This window comes from Aotus nancymaae, unplaced genomic scaffold (genome assembly GCF_030222135.1).
Source record: "Aotus nancymaae isolate 86718 unplaced genomic scaffold, 86718_ANA_hifiasm-v0.15.2.pri h1tg000010l, whole genome shotgun sequence".
NCBI lineage: Eukaryota > Metazoa > Chordata > Mammalia > Primates > Aotidae > Aotus > Aotus nancymaae.
In genome coordinates this window covers 64,782,783-64,801,814 of record NW_026988421.1, presented here as the reverse complement: position 1 = coordinate 64,801,814, position 19,032 = coordinate 64,782,783, and the positions used below count along the sequence as shown (strand labels likewise).

General features: G+C 39.0%; 1 protein-coding gene across 3 annotated transcripts in view; it reads left to right on the top strand.

Moving 5' to 3' along the window:
- P4HA1 (prolyl 4-hydroxylase subunit alpha 1) overlaps positions 1 to 19,032 on the top strand; it is an 87,172-nt gene that overhangs the window by 30,048 nt on the left and 38,092 nt on the right. For all 3 annotated transcript variants that reach the window (XM_064374270.1, XM_064374269.1, XM_064374268.1), the window contains exons 4-6: positions 1,149 to 1,300; positions 4,930 to 5,067; positions 17,349 to 17,588. In XM_064374270.1, the coding sequence (XP_064230340.1) occupies positions 1,149 to 1,300; positions 4,930 to 5,067; positions 17,349 to 17,588 (530 nt within the window). The remainder of the gene's footprint in view (positions 1 to 1,148; positions 1,301 to 4,929; positions 5,068 to 17,348; positions 17,589 to 19,032) is intronic.

The following is a 19,032-nucleotide window of genomic DNA, read 5'->3' as shown; positions in this document are numbered from 1 at the left end:
GTCTTAACAAAGCCAGTTGAAATGGCTAAAATAGGTGTATAGAGAACAAGTTAGGGTTGGGCCAACTTTCACATGGAAGAACATGGGTTGAGATAAGAATATGGCTAGATATTGGCTGGGTACAGTGGCTCATGCCTGTAATCCCAGCACTTTGGGAGGCCGAGGCGGGTGAATCACTTGAGGCCAGGAGTTCGAGACCAGCCTGGCCAACATGGTGAAACCCTGTCTCTACTAAAAATACAAAATTAGCCGGGTATGGTAGCACGTGCCTGTAATTCCAGCTGCTTGGGAGGCTGAGGAAGGAGAGTCACTTGAACCCAGGAGGTGGAGGCTGTAGTGAGCCAAGATTGCACCACTGCACTCCAGCCTGGGCGACGGAGCAAGACTATCTCAAAAAAAAAAAAAAAAAAAAAAAAGAATATGGTTGGACATGGGAAGCTGACTGATAAATTTTAAAAATATTGCTAATATGTTCTGTGCTTCTGTTAACCTCTTAGTCAAGCCACCTCCTGCAGCAGTTTTCCAATTCTATTTATCCTTGACTCCCTGGTTCCCCTGTAGAGATTATAGTGATAAGTATGATTAGTGTTATTTAATTGATAGAGTTTTTCTCTAATATGAATTTATTTTTAATTGACTGGGGTTCATAGTTAATCCTGACCTGAGAATTCCTGTCTTTTATTTAATGAGTAGCTGAGTATTCAGTTTTTTGTTTTAAGATATAGTTTTTAGATACTGGATGTAAAAATTTAGTATAAGTTAATTTAAATGAACATGTAATTGAATTTGGGTTGGGCTAATTTGTAGTTTGTAATAATCAGTTATTTGGCCCTAGGAACTATGGGGAAATGAATTTTTAACTTTTACTAGAGGGATTCATTCACAACTTTTACTAAGATAGGGAGGTTTCATTTACTATAACCATTGGGAGAAACAAATTTAAAACAAAAAGTCCTATAGTTGTATTTTGATTTTGCCAAAAGAGTCTTGCTTTTTTAAAAAAGACCTTATTTTACTTTAAAAAGAAACTATAGGTATAGTTTAACTCAAAAACTTCTAGTCATTTTCTTTTTTCTGAGCATTTCACTAAATTGTGTTTTTCCTTATGAAATATACATATTCTCAGTTTTTATGTTTTACATCTGTAGATGGGCAGAGAAGTTAGATCGGCTAACTAGTACAGCAACAAAAGATCCAGAAGGATTTGTTGGGCATCCAGTAAATGCATTCAAATTAATGAAACGTCTGAATACTGAATGGAGTGAGTTGGAGAATTTGGTCCTTAAGGATATGTCAGATGGTAAGTCTGAAGAGATTCCTGAGTAAGGCAATATTGCCACCATCTGTAGAAATAATAAAATTAGTGATAAATTCAGTTCCCAGGAATTCAAGTGTTCAGTGTTGTAACTGGATTATGCCTGGGTGCATTTGGTTTGAATAGTTAATTTAGTCAAAATCGTGAATTCTTTGATTAAAAAAGAAGTAATTTTTTTTTCTTTGAGACGGAGTCTGACTCTGTCACCAGGCTGGAGTGCAGTGGCGTGATCTCAGCTCACCGCAAACTCTGCCTCTCGGGTTCAAGTGATTCTCCTGCCTCAGCCTCCCCAGTAGCTGGGACTACAGGCACACGCCACCAAGCCCAGTTAATTTTTGTATTTTTAGTAGAGACGGGGTTTCACCATGTTGGACAGGATGGTCTTGATCTCTTGGCCTCATGATCCACCTGCCTCAGCCTCCCAAAGTGCTGGGATTACAGGCATGAGCCACTATGCCCAGCCAAAAGAAGTAATTTCTTTTACTGTTGACTTTTGTTTTGAAATCTGCAAAAGTGAATAGATTATTTGCCATATAGCTTCATTTCTGAGGGTAATCCTTTTTATTTTAGGATTATCTTCAAACTTTAAAAATTTATATCTTTATCTGCAATCAATTTAAAAAAATGTTGGGAGTGTTACTGTAAAGAGTAGTATTAGCTGTGTTCTACCTAGTATTTTGAAGTTTAGAATTAGTTTACTCAATGTAGACAATAAATCAAACTGAGACTGCAAACAGTAATAATGAATAAGTGATACAAATACAGTTGTAGTTGGAGTGTTGAAATGTTTTAGATACTTTAATAACAGGCGTAGAAGACTAAATCTGGACTTTAGTAAGGAGGTTAAGGGATTATGTCCCCCTCCAAAAGAGAGAGAGATGGAAAAGAGCTGAGCTAGTTACATAGATAAAGTACTACAAGGGTAAGTACTTTCTGTAAGCAGTGAAGTAAACTATTAGTCACAGGTCAGGAAGTCTTGAAAAGAAAATATGGCAAGTACTTGTGAATACTTCTTTACTATGAGAGGTAAATGCCTGTGATTATTTTCTGTACTATATAACACCTTGGGAACTTTTTTTTGGAGACAGGGTCTCATTGTTGCCCAGGCTGAAGTACAGTGGCACAATCATGGCTCATTGCAGCTTTGAACTCCTGGGTTCAAACAATCCTCCCACCTTAGCCTTCTCAGTAGCTGGCACTACAGGCATGGACCACCATGCTGGGCCAATTTTTAAATTTTTCTTTTGTAGAGACAAGGTCATGGTCTTGCTATGTTGCCCAGGCTGATAGCGAATTCTTGGCCTCATGCGATCCTTCCACCTCAGCCTCCCACGGTGTTTGGGTTTACAGGCATGAGCCATGGATCCTGGCCCCTAATATGTTTTTAAGGAAATCCATATATTTATTCTCAAGTGATGAACTAAGTTGTTTTATAATGTGAATTGGGACTTTGTTGTTTTAATCTGTAGTAGTCATTCTATAATGCTATGAGAGAAAATGTATATAAATATATTTTATTTTTCTTAGAATTTTGTTTGTAGCATAATAAATATTATAGCCCTCTATAAAACTTGTAAAACTTGCTTGTAAAATTCCATGTAGAGATTGTGACTGGGAGTTGGTCGTAAAACTAAAAAATATTGTTGGAAACAGAGCAGGTCAAAACTCCCATGCTGATCTAATAATGGAATTACACTAGTAAAAAGCCACTGCACTTCAGCCTGGACAACACAGCAAGACTGTCTCTAAAAAGAGACAAAACAGCATAAAAATACGCTTGATATAAACTCTAGCCCTCTTCCAGTTAGTCGTTCATTTATACATTTTCATTAACATAATAATGCCTGGTCTCAGCTGGGTGCGGTGGCTCACACCTGTAATCCTAGCAATTTGGGAGTCTTAGGCAAGCAGATCACTTGAGATCAGGAGTTTGAAAGGCTTAACATGGTGAAACCCTGTCTCTACTAAAAGTACAAAAGTTAGCTGATTGTGGTGGCAGGCACCTGTAATCCCAGCTACTCAGGAGGCTGAGGCAGGAGAATTGTTTGAACCCAGGAGATGGAGGTTGCCGTGAGCCGAGATTGTGCAACTGTACTCCAGCCTGGGTGACAGTGAGACTCCGTCTCAAAAAAAAAAAGAACCTGATCTCTTGCTGTTCAAAATAAATAGTGGGCTGGACGCAGTGGCTCACACCTATAATCTCAGCACTTTGGAAGGCCAAGGCGATCGTATCAGTTGAGGTTAGGAGTTGGAGACCAGCCTGGCCAACATAGTGAAACCCCATCTCTACTAAAAATACAAAAATTAGCCAGGGGTGGCGGTGCACACCTGTAATCCCAGCTACTCGGAAGGCTGAGGCATGATAATTGCTTGAACCTGGGAGGTGGAGGTTGCAGTGAGATGAGATTGTGCCACTGCACTCCAGCCTGGGTGACGGAGTGAGACTCTGTCTCAAAAAAAAACCCAGAAAAACATATAGTTGATTATAAGTTAATGAGAAGAGAGGGAAATCTCATACCTAATTTTTATTCACAAATAATGATACCTATATTAAAATTTTTTTTTTTTTTTTTTTTTTTTTTTTTGAGACGGAGTTTCGCTCTTGATACCCAGGCTGGAGCGCAATGGCGCGATCTCGGCTCACCGCAATCTCCGCCTCCTGGGTTCAGGCAATTCTCCTGCCTCAGCCTCCTGAGTAGCTGGGATTACAGGCACGCGCCACCGTGCCCAGCTAATTTTTTGTATTAGTAGAGACGGGGTTTCACCATGTTGACCAGGATGGTCTCGATCTCTTGACCTCGTGATCCACCCGCCTCGGCCTCCCAAAGTGCTGGGATTACAGGCTTGAGCCACCGCGCCCGGCCCTAAAATTTTAAACCACTTTTTTTGTTTCTTGAGTGTTTAGTATCCATGCTCCTTGGGGTTATATAGTTATCAATAATTGGTTTGTTAGTTTGACTTTTGCTATACTTTATATAAATCTTCTTTAAATTAAGATTGGGTTTTATATATTGTAAATTTTGTTGATCAATACCATGTTTGATAATTAAACTGATCTAAATATATTTTAATAAACTAGCTTAGCTGTTGATCTTAAGTATATAATTAATATCTCTTCCTTCCCCTTGAAGAATTCCACCAAACTTTACATATTTACATATGTATATAATGTGTAATCACGGAAGAAGAAAACAGAACTTCAAGAGCACACATTTTACTTACCATCTGTTTTCTGGAAGTATAATTGATTGTCAGTGAATGTCATTTTCAGATCCATAAATGTGTTCATTTCCCAAACTTAGTGGATGCACTTTTATTTTCTTGCCATGTTTCTTGCCATCACCTATATTAGGTTAGGTGATCTTTACCTGCTTGTACAATGATTTATATAACAACGTCACATCACTTAAACAACACTAGGCTTTTCGAAGATTGAACAAGTTAGAAATATGCCAAGTCTCATTCAATGTATTTAATTTTTTCTTGTTGAATATGTGGAACTTTTCATGGTATGGTAGAAAATAATAGATTTTGAAAAATCCTCAGTAAGTCTCTTTAAGGGAAGTTTATGAGGTTCTACAGTCTTTTTTTTTTTTTTTTATATCTATTTCAAGGTTTTATCTCTAACCTAACCATTCAGAGACAGTACTTTCCTAATGATGAAGATCAGGTTGGGGCAGCCAAAGCTCTGTTACGTCTCCAGGATACCTACAATTTGGATACAGATACCATCTCAAAGGGTAATCTTCCAGGTAAGATTATTCTTCCAGTCTATAAAATACCTATCACCTAGCTTCTCTTTTGAGTCCATTAAGACAATGTTAGTGTAAAAAAGACATCTGCATTTTAAGATTTTAAATTGTAATTTGTTTCATAGCCTTTGAGGACAAAATAATCACTTTCTTTTTCTCTTAGGGCTTAATAGTTGTGGGTATGCTTCTAGCTTGTTACTCTGAAAGCTTGTATTGATAGAGACTAACTTAAGTAGGTAATTTTAGTGTGTAAGAAAAAGAAACTATCATTTTGCCAACCAGGGAGGAGGTTGTTGCTAATATTTAAGTAAGAGGTGATAGTGGATAGATTATCAAGCTACTTATTGGAGTAGAATAGTAGAATTTGATGATGTACCTAATAGGGATTTCTGGCTTGATCAACTAGATAAGTTCCATTTAACAAAACAGGACTGGGCATGGTGGCTCATACCTGTAACCTTAGCACTTTGGGAGGCTAAGGGTGGGAAAGATTGCTTGAGGCTAGGAGTTAAGACCAGCCTGGGCAGCATAGCAAGTCCCTGACTCTACAAAAAAAATGAAGACTTATTTGGGTGTGGTGGTGCATGCCTGTAGTCCTAGCTGTTTGGGAGGCTGAGGTGGTGGCTAGGGAGGTCTCAGGAAACTCATAATCATGGCGGAAGGCACTTCTTCGCAGGGTGGCAGAAGAGGGAATGAGTGTCAGCAGGGGAAATGCCAGACGCTTATAAAGCCATCTGATCTTGTGAGAACTCACTCATTATCACAAGAACAGCATGGGGGAACTGCCCCCATGATTCAGTTATCTCTACCTGTCCCGCCCTTGACACGTGACAATAAAGGACTCTTTTTAGTGTTAGTTTACTTTCATTTTGGTTTATTATATTCAATTTGATATGTTCATGTCAGTCATCATACCTCTTCCTTTGAACCAAAGGAATTTACAACTTATTCTTGTTTCTCATCAAATTTGGTTTGCTTTTTGTATGAAGCTTTTTATAGTCTCTTTCTGCTCATATCACTTTCCTTATTTCCTTTTCTTCTTTGTTTTCTTGCCTATTTACTTTTTCTTCTCCTGTTCTCTACTTTGGAAACAGTTTTCCTTTTCAAATGCTGCATCACTTTTCATTTATTTTAAAAATCAGATTCCCAGGCAGTCTGCCTTTAGTATTGTTAAAGGTCAATAGGTAAGACAAGCAGAAATACTTTACCAAAGCAGAATAGCTAAAGATTGTCTACTGTCTCTGCCATGCTTGTTCAAATAATGCTGCCAGAATATCAGGTCATGTAAAAAAATATTACTGTTGCTGCCTACATGTATTAATGGCATACTGTCATCTTATGTGTTTTGCATGCCACTGAGAGAAACATTTATAATTGCTGCATTATGAGCTCATCCTCTCAGTTTACTAGTTCTCATAGCTGAAAAATAATAGCATTGTCAAAATTTAATATTCATCTTTAGTTTCTGGAACTAAGTCATGTTAAACTATTAAGAAGTTAGTTTCTTAGCATCTGCTATGGTTTGAATGTGTCCTTCCAAAATTCAAGTGGTGAAACTTAATGGCCAGTGTGATGGTATTAAGAGATGGGGCCTACACAAATGGGATTTAAGACCCTTATGAAAGCGGTTTTATGCAGCCTCTAGCTCTCTTGCCCTTCCACCTTCACCATATGAGAACATAGCATTCTTCTTCCTCTCTGGAAGATGCAGCAACAAGGTACCATCTTGGAAGAGGAGAACAGCCCTCACTAGACAATTGAACCTGCTGGTGCTTTGATCTTGGACTACCCAGCCCCTAGAACTGTGAGAAAGTAAATTTGTTTTTTTATAAATTATCCAGTCCTCTGACATTTTGTTATGGGAGCACAAATGCACTAAGACAGTATCCTTTCCTAGAGTGGAAGCGGGGACAGAGAATTATTTAAGGGAAAAAACACGGATCTTCATCATCATTTTAGGAGTATACTGATAATCAGTTACTGTCTGTAAGTGACTAACAGAAGGCCAGAAAAAAAATAGTGAATGGAGGTAATTGTATGATTTGAATATTTGATTAAATGGGTTATGTGATCCTCCAGTGCATACGTCTACAAGCCTGGACTCTGTTTGATCCTGGAATTCCACAGCTCATTGTCAGACCAGCTTATGCTTTCCCATGGTCCACAACTGTCTAATCACTAGCAAAACATGCCCATAACTTTACTTCCTTTTATTTCTCATGAATTCCTTTTCCGTTAGCATCTTTTAAAAAAACATATGTTACCACCATTGGATAGGTTATAGCTCAGTCTGGTTCTGGCCATTTTAGTGACTCTTTGAAGTGTATTCAATTAAAATGTATTAAAGAAACCACCATTGTGTTTGTTTCTCCACCAATTTTCTTTGTGGTATTATCAGACACTTAACATATACGATGTGATCTGTTTTATCAGAGAAAATGTAGGCTAGTCTGTCTTTGACTAGTAGTTTCTTTTAAAAACTTTACTCTTCTGGAATCATGACTACTAGTGTAATATTGATTTAGTCTCAGAACTGTAAGGGAACTATATGATTTTCTGTATGATAGCATAAAAAGAGCCCCGTAGGACATGACTTTCTCCTTTTTGTTATTTATAAAACTTCTTTTATTATGGAAAATATCAAATATCACGCATACGCAAAAATAAAGGTGATATAATGATCCTATACCATCATCAAGCTCCAAACAGTTTTAAACATTTTGTTGTTCTTGGTTTATCTACTCCTTCCACCTTTTTTGTCGTTTTTGTTGGAGGTTTTTTTTTTTTTTTTTTTGAGATGGAGTCTTACTCTTTTTCCCAGGCTGGAGTGCAGTGGCGCAGTCTTGGCTCATGCAACTTCTGCCTCCTGGGTTCAAGCAATTCTCCTGCCTTACCCTCCTGAGTAGCTGGGATTATAGGCACGTACCACCACACCCAGCTAATTTTTTTTGTATTTTTAGCAGAGATGGGGTTTCACCATGTTGGCCAGGGATGGTCTCAATCTCTTGACCTCATGATCCGCCTGCCTTGGCCTCCCAAAGTGCTGGGATTTACAGGCATGAGCCACCGTGCCTGGCCTTGTCGGAGTATTTTAAAAGCAAATCCTAGATATCATATCCATAAATAATCCAACATGCATATCTAACTGATCAGGACAACTTTTTTGAGGTAAGGTTTCACTCTATCATCCAGGCTGGAATGCACTGGCATGATCATAGCTCAATGGAGCCTTGAACTTTTGGGTTCAAGCCATCCTGCTGCCTTAGCCTCCTGAATAGCTGGCACTATAGGTGTGCCATCACACCTGGGTAATTTTAAAATTTTTTGTAGAGATGGGCTCTTGCTATGTTGCCCAGTGTGGTCTTGAACTCCTGGCCTCAAGTAGGTCTTTTTCATTAATTAATTTCTTTTTTTTTTTTTTTTTTTTTTTGAGACGGAGTTTCGCTCTTGATACCCAGGCTGGAGCGCAATGGCGCGATCTCGGCTCACCGCAATCTCCGCCTCCTGGGTTCAGGCAATTCTCCTGCCTCAGCCTCCTGAGTAGCTGGGATTACAGGCACGCGCCACCGTGCCCAGCTAATTTTTTGTATTAGTAGAGACGGGGTTTCACCATGTTGACCAGGATGGTCTCGATCTCTTGACCTCGTGATCCACCCGCCTCGGCCTCCCAAAGTGCTGGGATTACAGGCTTGAGCCACCGCGCCCGGCCAATTAATTTCTTTAGAGACCGGATCTCACTTTATTTCTCAGGCTAGAGTGCAGTGGTACCATCATAGCTCACTGCAGCCTTGAACTCTTGGACTCAAGTGATCCTCTCGCCTTAGCCTCCCAAGTAGCTGGGACTATAGGTATAAGCCACCTGCGCCCAGCTGGTCTTTTTAAAAAAGTAACGTAACCACTTACTATCACTCTGCTTAACAAATCGACAGTATTTCTGGGCGCGGTGGCTCACGCCTGTAATCCCAGCACTTTGGGAGGCCGAGGCAGGCGGATCACGAGGTCAAGAGATCGAGGCCATCCTGGCCAACATGGTGAAACCCCGTCTCTACTTAAAAATACAAAGATTAGTTGGGCGTGGTGGCGTGCACCTGTAGTCCCAGCTACTCGGGAGGCTGAGGCAGGAGAATTGCTTGAATCCAGGAGGCGGAGATTGCAGTGAGCCGAGATTGCGCCACTGCATTCCAGCCTGGCACCTGGCGACAGAGCGAGACTCTGTCTCAAAAAAAAAATTTTCCTAATATAATTTAATACCCAGTCAGTATTGTTTCTCTGGTGGTCTCAAAGTTGTCTTTATACAGTTGCATTTTTTTATTATATCTCTTAAGTCCATTTTATTCCCTTTTCCTTTTTTTTCTTTCTCTTTATGACACTGGTTAGTTGAGGGAACCTAGTCATATGTTCTGTGGAATGTTCCACATTCTGGAGTTGACAACTTTGGTGATTAACGTGTTCCTTTAATGCTTATGTTTCCTACAAGCTGGTTAGAGTTTGAGGCTCAATTAGATTCAAGTTAAGTTTTAAAATTAACTCCATAGGTGGCGCTATGAACTTTCTGTTGAACTGCACGAACCAACACCTAATGTCTTGTCACACTTTTTATGATGCTGATTGATGAGTGGGGTTCCAGTGGTGAGAGCCTGATCACTCCATGAAAAGTTCTCCTTAAGTTTTGTCTAATGGTTTTGGCAGCCTTTGATGATCATTGCCTACGACCACTATTTCACTAGGGGTTACAAAATGGTGATTTTTTTCATTCTATTATTCTTTTTACTTTTTTTAACTGGAATTCTATAAATAGGAATGTTCCATCATCAACTGTTACCCTGAACTATATACAGGAAAGGCAAATAAGTCTATAATTAGTCGTCTTTATCAGTTTTCAGAGTAATGAGTAACTGTTTTTAGTAGTGATCAGTAATTTTCATGACATATCATGAACTCATAGTTTCGCTCTTGTTGCCCAGGCTGGAGTGCAATGGTACAATCTCGGCTTACTGCAACCTCCACCTCCCAAGTTCAAGCAATTCTCCTACCTCAGCCTCCTGAGTAGGTGGGATTACAGGCATGTGCCCCCATGCCCAGCTAATTTTGTATTTTTAGTAGAGACAGGGTTTCTCCATGTTAGTCATGCTAGTCTTGAACTCCTGACCTCAGGTGATCTGCCCGCCTCTGCCTCCCAGAGTGCTGGGATTACAGGCGTTAGCCACTGTGCCCAGCCGGATTTTTTTTTTTTTTTTTTTTTTTAAATATTTCAGTCTATTCATTATTTCTTTGATCTCAGATTATCCCATTTTAGCCCAGTGGGAGCATCTTTAGATTGACTTGTTTGTTTTTTTGAATTGACTGTTACTATTCTTTGATAGAGAGGAAACCTCCTTGCTTTCTGGCACCTTTTTTTTTTTTCCAGGTTTTTCTTACACTGCAGAGTAGGAACTAGGCATTTCTTTTTTTTTTTTTTTTTTTTGAGACGGAGTTTCGCTCTTGATACCCAGGCTGGAGCGCAATGGCGCGATCTCGGCTCACCGCAATCTCCGCCTCCTGGGTTCAGGCAATTCTCCTGCCTCAGCCTCCTGAGTAGCTGGGATTACAGGCACGCGCCACCGTGCCCAGCTAATTTTTTGTATTAGTAGAGACGGGGTTTCACCATGTTGACCAGGATGGTCTCGATCTCTTGACCTCGTGATCCACCCGCCTCGGCCTCCCAAAGTGCTGGGATTACAGGCTTGAGCCACCGCGCCCGGCCGGAACTAGGCATTTCTTTAATAAGCCTTGGTCCTTCCCCCACCCCGGCCCCCACTTAAGAAATAGGGTCTTGCCATGTTGCCCAGGCTGGAGTGCAGTGGCTATTCACAGATGTGATCATGGTGCACTACAGCCTGGAACTCCTGGGCTCAAGTGATCATCCTGCTTCAGCCTCCTGAGTATCTGGGACTACAGGTGTGCCCTCTTGTGTCTGGCAAGGCTTTATACCTTTGAACAGGGATGACATTTAAGTAGCAGAGTCTAGCTAGGTTCTAGGGGTGTTTATTGCTATCAAATTTGTCATAAACAGAGATAGGAAATATGTAAGTTCATATTGTTAATTTCAATTCAAATTGAAAATCACAGGGTTATATCTCTTTTTTTCTTGTTTTGAAAATGTGGTTCCTAAGGATATTAACATGATTATTCTTCATACTATTAACTCATACTATTTTATTCTTACTATTAATAACATTAAGACTACTGGCGGGTGCAGTAGCTCATGCCTGTTATCCCAGCACTTTGAGAGGCCGAGACGGGCGGATCACCTGACATCGGGAGTTCAAGACTAGCCTGAGCAAACATGGAGAAACCCTGTGTCTACTAAAAATACAAAAAAAATTAGCCAGGTATGGTGGCACATGCCTGTAATCTCAGCTACTCAGGAGGCTGAGGCAGGAGAACTGCTTGAACCTGGGAGGCAGAGGTTGTGGTGAGCCGAGATCATGCTATTGCACTCCAGCCTGGGCAACAAGAGCAAAACTCCATCTTAAAAAAAAAAAAGACTACTGAATACAGTTTAATATTTTTATACTTTATATCCTTAAAATATATCACTCTAGATATGATCAGTCAAAATCTTGTTTTAAAGACATCTGAAGTAATTCATTTCTCTTTGTGGGTATGCCCTCAACATGTTATACAGTTGGATTCATTTGTTTCAATATTTTTCCTCAGTTTTTAGGGATTGTCCTTGTTTTTTCTTTTGATTCATTGTTTTCATTTGTTTGTTTTAGAAACAATGTCTTTCTCTATTGCCCAGGCTGGAGTGCAGTGGCATGATCATAGCTCAGTGCAGCCTTGAACTCCTGGGCTCAAGGGATCCTCCTGCCACAGCCTCCTAAATAACTAGGCCTGTAGGCATGCATGTACCACCATACCTAATTTTTTTCTTTTTTTTTAAATACATTGTCTCATTATTTGCCCACGGTTGTCTTGAGCTCTCTGGCTCAAGAGATCTCCCTGCCTTGGCCTCCCAAAGTGCCAAAATTTTAGGCTCTAGCCACCTTGCCCAACCAATTTGTTGTTTTTAATTATGTAAAACTTTTAAATTCTTTATAGTCCAAACTATACTGATAAGGTACCTTAACAGAAGTCTCACTTTCATTCCTATACTTTTCAACCTATTCCCTTCTTTTTCCTATATGTGACCATTTTGTTTTACTTTTTCCACTTTTTAAAAAATATAAGCAAATATATGTCTACTCCTATATTCTCTCCACGTAAACACAAAAGATAGCATACTATAAATACGGTTATGTACTTTGGTGCTTTAATTTATTGATATGCCCTAGCCATTACTTCATGTCATGTATAGAAATCCTCATTTCTTTCTATAGCTACATGTTATTACTCTATTTTGTGGAGGTTCTAGGTTTTTTTTTTTTTTACTTAATTGTCAGTAAAGGATGATTTATTGGGAAACTTACAGATGGAAGCATGGCCTCGGGCAGCATCAAGATCTCTGCAGCATTAGTCTCCAGACGCATGGCTTAAATGCCATAGGGAAAGGGTGTATATGCTCTATATGGATAATTAAAGGCAAACTCCAGAACAGGCAAGAATGCTGTGTGTGTCATAGCCTGTAATTCTTGTGATAACATCAAGGTTGCTTTGATCGAAAGGCAGGATTTATAGTGAGTACATGTTCTTACACTAAGGACAGCAAGTAAAGTAAAAATCAGCAGGCATTCATGGGACTGAGATTAATCAAAAGGTAAACATGGCGGATTAACATGAAAAATGGAGTCACTGTTGTCTTCACAGCCATCAGTTTCTACTTTATTCATTTGTTTCTTGCTAATCATCTAAAGATTGCCACCCTGCTGGAGTGCGTCCCATGACCATCCCCTTAATTTTTTCCCTTAGTTTCACCCCTGTCAATGTTGTCTTTATTCAACTTTTATTTATTTATTTATTTAGAGACGGAGTCTCACCATGACCATGCCCTCTATTTTTTCCCTTAGTTACACCCCTGTCAATGTTGTCTTTATTCAACTTTATTTATTTATTTATTTATTTATTTAGAGACGAGATCTCACCCTATTGCCCAGGCTGGAGTGCAGTGGTGCAATCTCAGCTCACTGCAACCTCCGCCTCCTGGGTTCGAGTGGTTCTCGTGTCTCAGCCTCCCCCAGTAGTTGTGATTACAGGCCTGCACTACCATGCTTGGCTAATTTTTTGTATATTTTGTAAAGATGGGGTTTTGCCATGTTGTCCAGCCTGGTCTTGAAGTCCTGAGCTCAAGCAATCTGCCTGCCTTGGCCTCCCAAAGTGCTCAGATTACGGGTGTGAGCCACTGTGCCAGGCCCTTTTCTTTAATTTAGATTGGCATTTATGTATACCATTTTCACTGTTCATCGTTCTTTATTGTACCTCAGACTTTCCTTTGGGAATTTTCCTCCTTGAAACACATTCTTAAGAAGCCCGTAAATGTGCTTTGTTTGGCTTGTGGAATTCTTTGTGCTTCCTGAATCTGAACGTTTACGCATTTTAATTTTGGAAATTTTTCTACCATTCTCTCTTTAAATACTATCTTATCTATATTCTTTCTGTTCTCTTCTTCTGGAATTCCAAGTAGACATAATTAGACTTTAGTTTTTTTGTCTTTGTATTTTAACTAGCATTTCATGTTTATATCTCTCTCTGCTGCATTCTGGGTAGTTTATGTCATGATAACTTAATTACCTCTGTCTTCTAGATTTATTATTTTTTTTTAGCTGTGTTTAATCTACATTTTAAGAAGTCTAATGAGTTTTGAACTGTTGTTGATTATATTTATGATTTTTAGAAGGTCTTTTGTTTTCCCCATTCCAAGGGTCTTTGTTAGAGTATCCTTTTTTTTTTTTTTTTTTAGATGGAATTTCACTCTTGTTGCCCAGACTGGAGTGCAGTGGCACAATCTTGGCTCACTGCAACCTCTGCCTCCCGGGTTCAAGCAGTTCTTCTGCCTCAGCCTCCTGAGTAACTGGGATTACAGGCGCTTGCCACCATGCTTGGCTAATTTTTACATGTTTAGTAGAGATGGGGTTTCCACCAGGCTGGTGTCAAACTCCTGATCTCAAGTGATCAGTCCTCCTCGGCCTCCCAAAGTACTGGGATTACAGGCATGAGCCACCACATCTGGCCTAGGGTATCTTATTTGTTCATATTTTTTATTTTTAAATGTCCTATAATTTTCTCTATGGCATTGAAATTATCTTTCTTAATGAAAAATACTATTCCATTACATTGATATATCTGCCTATATGTTTCCTTATTTCCTTGCTTGCAGCTTATTATAGTTTTTAGCTATAATATAGTTCAGCCACAGAAATATTTTATACAGGAAGATCCCCAACCCTAGTACTAAATCTCAATGAAATAATTTAAAATAGTAGTATTGAGTCATAGAGTTTAAATTATTCTTTTCTCATATTGCTGAATTTTTTAAAAGCAAAGTTACCAGTTTACATTGCTGCTTCCTCCCACTATTAGGTTTTGCCATTTAATGGTATAACAACAGGAGCGCAAACTTCTGGAGTTGTATTGAACAGATTCCATTTCTTGCTTTTAAACATGTGACCTTGGACAAGTTAACCTGTTTTAGTTCCTCATCTGTAATAGGATGGCTTTGAGGATTACGTAAGTGGCAAATACTTGGCAGATAGTAAGACCTCAATAAATCTAGGCCATTATTTTAAGATATTTTTATTTGTGGTGATTTTAATTTTTTATTTCTTCAGTGATGAATGAGACTGAGTATTTTCCTTCCTTTTTTTCTTTTTTTGTGATGGAGTCTTGCTCTGTTGCCAGGCTGGAGTGCAGTGGCACGATCTCGGCTCGCTGCAACTTCCACCTCCTGGGTTCAGGCAATTCTCCTGCCTCAGCCTCCCGGGTAGCTGGGACTGTAGGTTCGTGCCCCTACACCCAGATAATTCTTTTTTTTTTTTTTTTTGAGACTGAGCCTTGCTCTATGGCCCAGGCTGGAGTACAGTAGTATAATCTCAGCTCACTGCAACCTCTGCCTCCCAGGTTCAAGTGATTCCTGAGCCTCAGCCTCCCAAGCAGCTGGGATTATAGGTGTGTACCACCACGACCAGCTAATTTCTGTATTTTTAGTAGAGACGAGGTTTCACCATGTTGGCCAAGCTGGTCTTGAACTCTTGATCTCAGGTGATCCACCCATCTCAGCGTCCCAAAGTGCTGCAGTTACAGGCGTGAGCTACCTTGTCTAGCCTAATTATTGTAGTTTTAGTAGAGACAGGGTTTTACCATGTTGGCCTGGATGATCTCGATCTCTTGACTTCGTGATCCACCAGCCTTGGCCTCCATAAAGTGCTGGGATTACAGGTGTGAGCCACCACGTCCGGCCTGAGACTGAGTATTTTCTGAAGTGTTTTGGTTTTCTATTTATATTTTATCTCATGTGAATTATCAAATATCTCCTTTTCTTAAAATGGAAGTTTCACTGCAGAAGTGAGTTGACATAACACCAAAAACACAAGTGCTAAAAGATTAACAAGTTGTACTTTATCACAGTTTCAAAAGTGCACCATTAAGAGAGTGAGAAGACAACCCATAGAACTGGAAAAATATTTAAAAATCATAGCTGAGCCTGGCGTGCGGTGGCTGACACCTGTAATCCTAGCACTTCGGGAGGCCGAGGCAGGTGAATCATGTGAGGTCAGGAGTTGGAGACTAGCCTGGCCAACAGGGTGAAACGCTGTCTCTACTAAAATATAAAAATTAGCTGGCGTAGTGGCACACGCCTGTCATCCCAGCTACTCAGGTGGCTGAGGCAGGAGAATCACTTGAACCTGGGAGATGGAGATTGCAGTGAGCTGAGATTGAGCCACTGCACTCCAGCCTGGGTGACAGAGCGAGACTCTGTCTCAATAAAGAACTCTAACAAATCAAGTATAACAAGGCAAATAACCAAAACTTTTTTTTTGAAAACAGAGTCTTGCTCTGTTGCCCCAGGTGGCAAGCAGTGGTGCAGTCATAGCTCATTGTAACCTTGAACCATTGGGCTTAAGCAGTCTTGCTGCCTTAGCCTCCCAACTAGCCAGGACTATAGGCACGCACCACAATGCTTGGCTAATTTCTAAAATTTTTTTTTGTTAGATATGAGGGTGTCATTACATTGCCCAGGTTTGTCTCAAACTCCTGGCCTTGATCAGTCCTCCTGCCTTGGCCTCCCAAACACTGGGATTACAGGTGTGAAACCACCACCATGCCTAGTCACCAAATTTTTTAAATGGGCAAAAGCTTTGAAAAGATATTTTTTCCAAAGAAGATACACAAATGGAAATAAGCACATGAAAATAAGCCCAACATCATTAGTCACTAGGAAAATGCAAATCAAAACCACAATGAAATGCCACTTCATACTCAACAGAATGTCTACAGTAAAAAAGAAGGACAATAACAACTATTGGCAGGGATGTGGAGAAATTGGAGTTTCATACCTTGTTGGTGGGAATGTAAAATGTTATAGCCACTTTGGAAAACAGTTTGGCAGTTCTTCAAAACATGAAGCATAGAGTTGCTTAAAGACCCATCAGTTCCACTCATACTCAAGAAATGAAAACACGTTCACATAGAAACTTATACACAAATGTTCATAGTAGCATTATGTCCAGAATAAGCAAATGTGTAGGGACAGAAAGTAGATTAGTGGTTGTCTAGGGCTGGGGAAGGGTGGAGAAGGTAATGGGTAGTGACTTAATGGTTACAAGGTTTCTTTTTGGAGTGATGAAAATTTTCTAAAATTATATTGTGATGGTTGCATGAGTCTGTAAATATACTAAGAACTACTGTAATCTTTAAATTAGTGAATTTATGGTATTTAAATTACATATTAATGCTGTTTAAAAGAAAGAATCCAGTTGACATGTTGACCTCTCCTCCTGTACATTCATCTCTTGCCCAGATTGTTGGTTAGCAGTGAGATAGATATATTTCATATGGTAATTCCTACTATTAGAAAATAGTGTATTTCAACTTAATGGATGTTTCATTTTGGTATGATGGCTGATAATTTAAGTCTTGTGTTCTCTAGGTTCCATGTCCCCTATTACCAGCTGTGTGATTCTTGTTAGGCTACATTACATTATAGATTGTTCCTTTGTTTATAAAATTAGGGTAATTTTTGCTTATCCAGAGGATTATTGTGAGCTTCAAATAAAAGTGAGACAGCACTTTGAAAGCTGTGTAGTCCTAAATAAATATACGGTAGTGTTAAGATTCCTAAAGTTCTCTGTATTTTCTTTTCATAGGAGTGAAACACAAATCTTTTCTAACAGCTGAGGACTGCTTTGAGTTGGGCAAAGTGGCCTATACAGAGGCAGATTATTACCATACAGAACTGTGGATGGAACAAGCGCTAAGGCAACTGGATGAAGGCGAGGTTTCTACCATAGATAAAGTCTCTGTTCTAGATTATTTGAGCTATGCAGTATATCAGCAGGGAGACCTGGATAAGGCACTTTTGCTCACAAAGAAACTTCTTGAACTAGGTATGTTATCTGGTCCTAATTTAAGGTTATAGTTCTATTGGGGGATACATATTCTCTATCTTTCTGTCTCTCCCCATTTAAATACTTCTGGTATTTTTTTTATCTGTTAGAAGTCAGGAGCCTTGTTTGTTAAACATACATTATCCTCTTCTTGTCTATTCTCAAAGTAAATGATGACTGATTTTTCTCACCTAATAGTGCTTACAACAGTGGTTGTGTTTCTCTGCTCTGTATTCTCTAGGAATTTCAAAATTGAAGCTAACCTAACTAACTCAGTTAAAAATGTTTGTTTGCCATGTTGCCATTTTAAATGTTAATCAGTTTCCTTTGAAGGGTGTTATGTTTTATTGCATTTCATATTTTAAAATAAAGTGATTTAAAATAGATGGGCTAAAAATATATTAGATTATCATATTTAAATGTTAGAAAAATATACCTTATGAGAATTTTATCAATAGCACTTTGAACAGAGATGTAGTGTTTTTTCAAGTATGGTCCAAGTACCACGTGCATCAGAATTACTTGGATACTTGTTAGAAATAAAAATTGCTTGATCTCTACCCAAGACCTACTAAATTGTAATCTCTGGAGATGGAGTCCAGAATTTGTATGATAGTAAGTTTAGGTGGCCTTTGGTATATAATGAAGCTTTAAAACTTTTAAAATTATTTTTATGAGATAGGAAAATATGTGTATGTTAGAAGAATCAGACAGCTCAAAAGGATTGATCTGAAAATGAACTTTTGATAATTGGGTTATTTCTTAGGTGGGTGATAATAAATTAAGATATTGGTTCAAGTAATCTTTTTTCCTTTCAGTATTTTTCAGTGATGCTTCCTCTTACTTTAAAATGTACTTTGTACTCATTATAGAACATTTATTAAAACAGAAAAAGATAGAGAAGAGTCATCCATAAGCCAGTCACTCAAAGATACCTACACATTTGTTTCCTTTTAGAGTATAATCCCCTTCCCTGCACACATTTTCCGTTAATATTGGATTATATTGTAAGGTTAATATTGGATATTGTAACATGTATTATGAGCAGTTTCTGAAGGACAAGAAATACTTTACAGTCTAGAGCTACGTATCCTAAACAGTTACGGTCACAAATGAAGTCTCTATATACTGTTCTGCCTTTTTATTTTTATGTGTGTGTGGTTCTTTAGTTGTTGTGGTTTTTTTTTTTTTTTTTTTGGCTTTCAGATGGACAGCTTAGTCTTCTTTTCTTCCTACTAAAAGGTAGTTCAAAATTATGACTAGCAATTCTGAGGCAGTTAGTTGATTCTAGCTTGTTCGAAAATTGTATCTTTCATTTCCCTTTTCCTTCTTACTTAGCAATTTGGGACTGAAATTCACTCATCCCTTAGAAGTAGGCTACATTTATAATGTATCTGTGGTAAAGGTTGCTTTTGAACTGCTTATCCCCTGTCATCCTCATGTG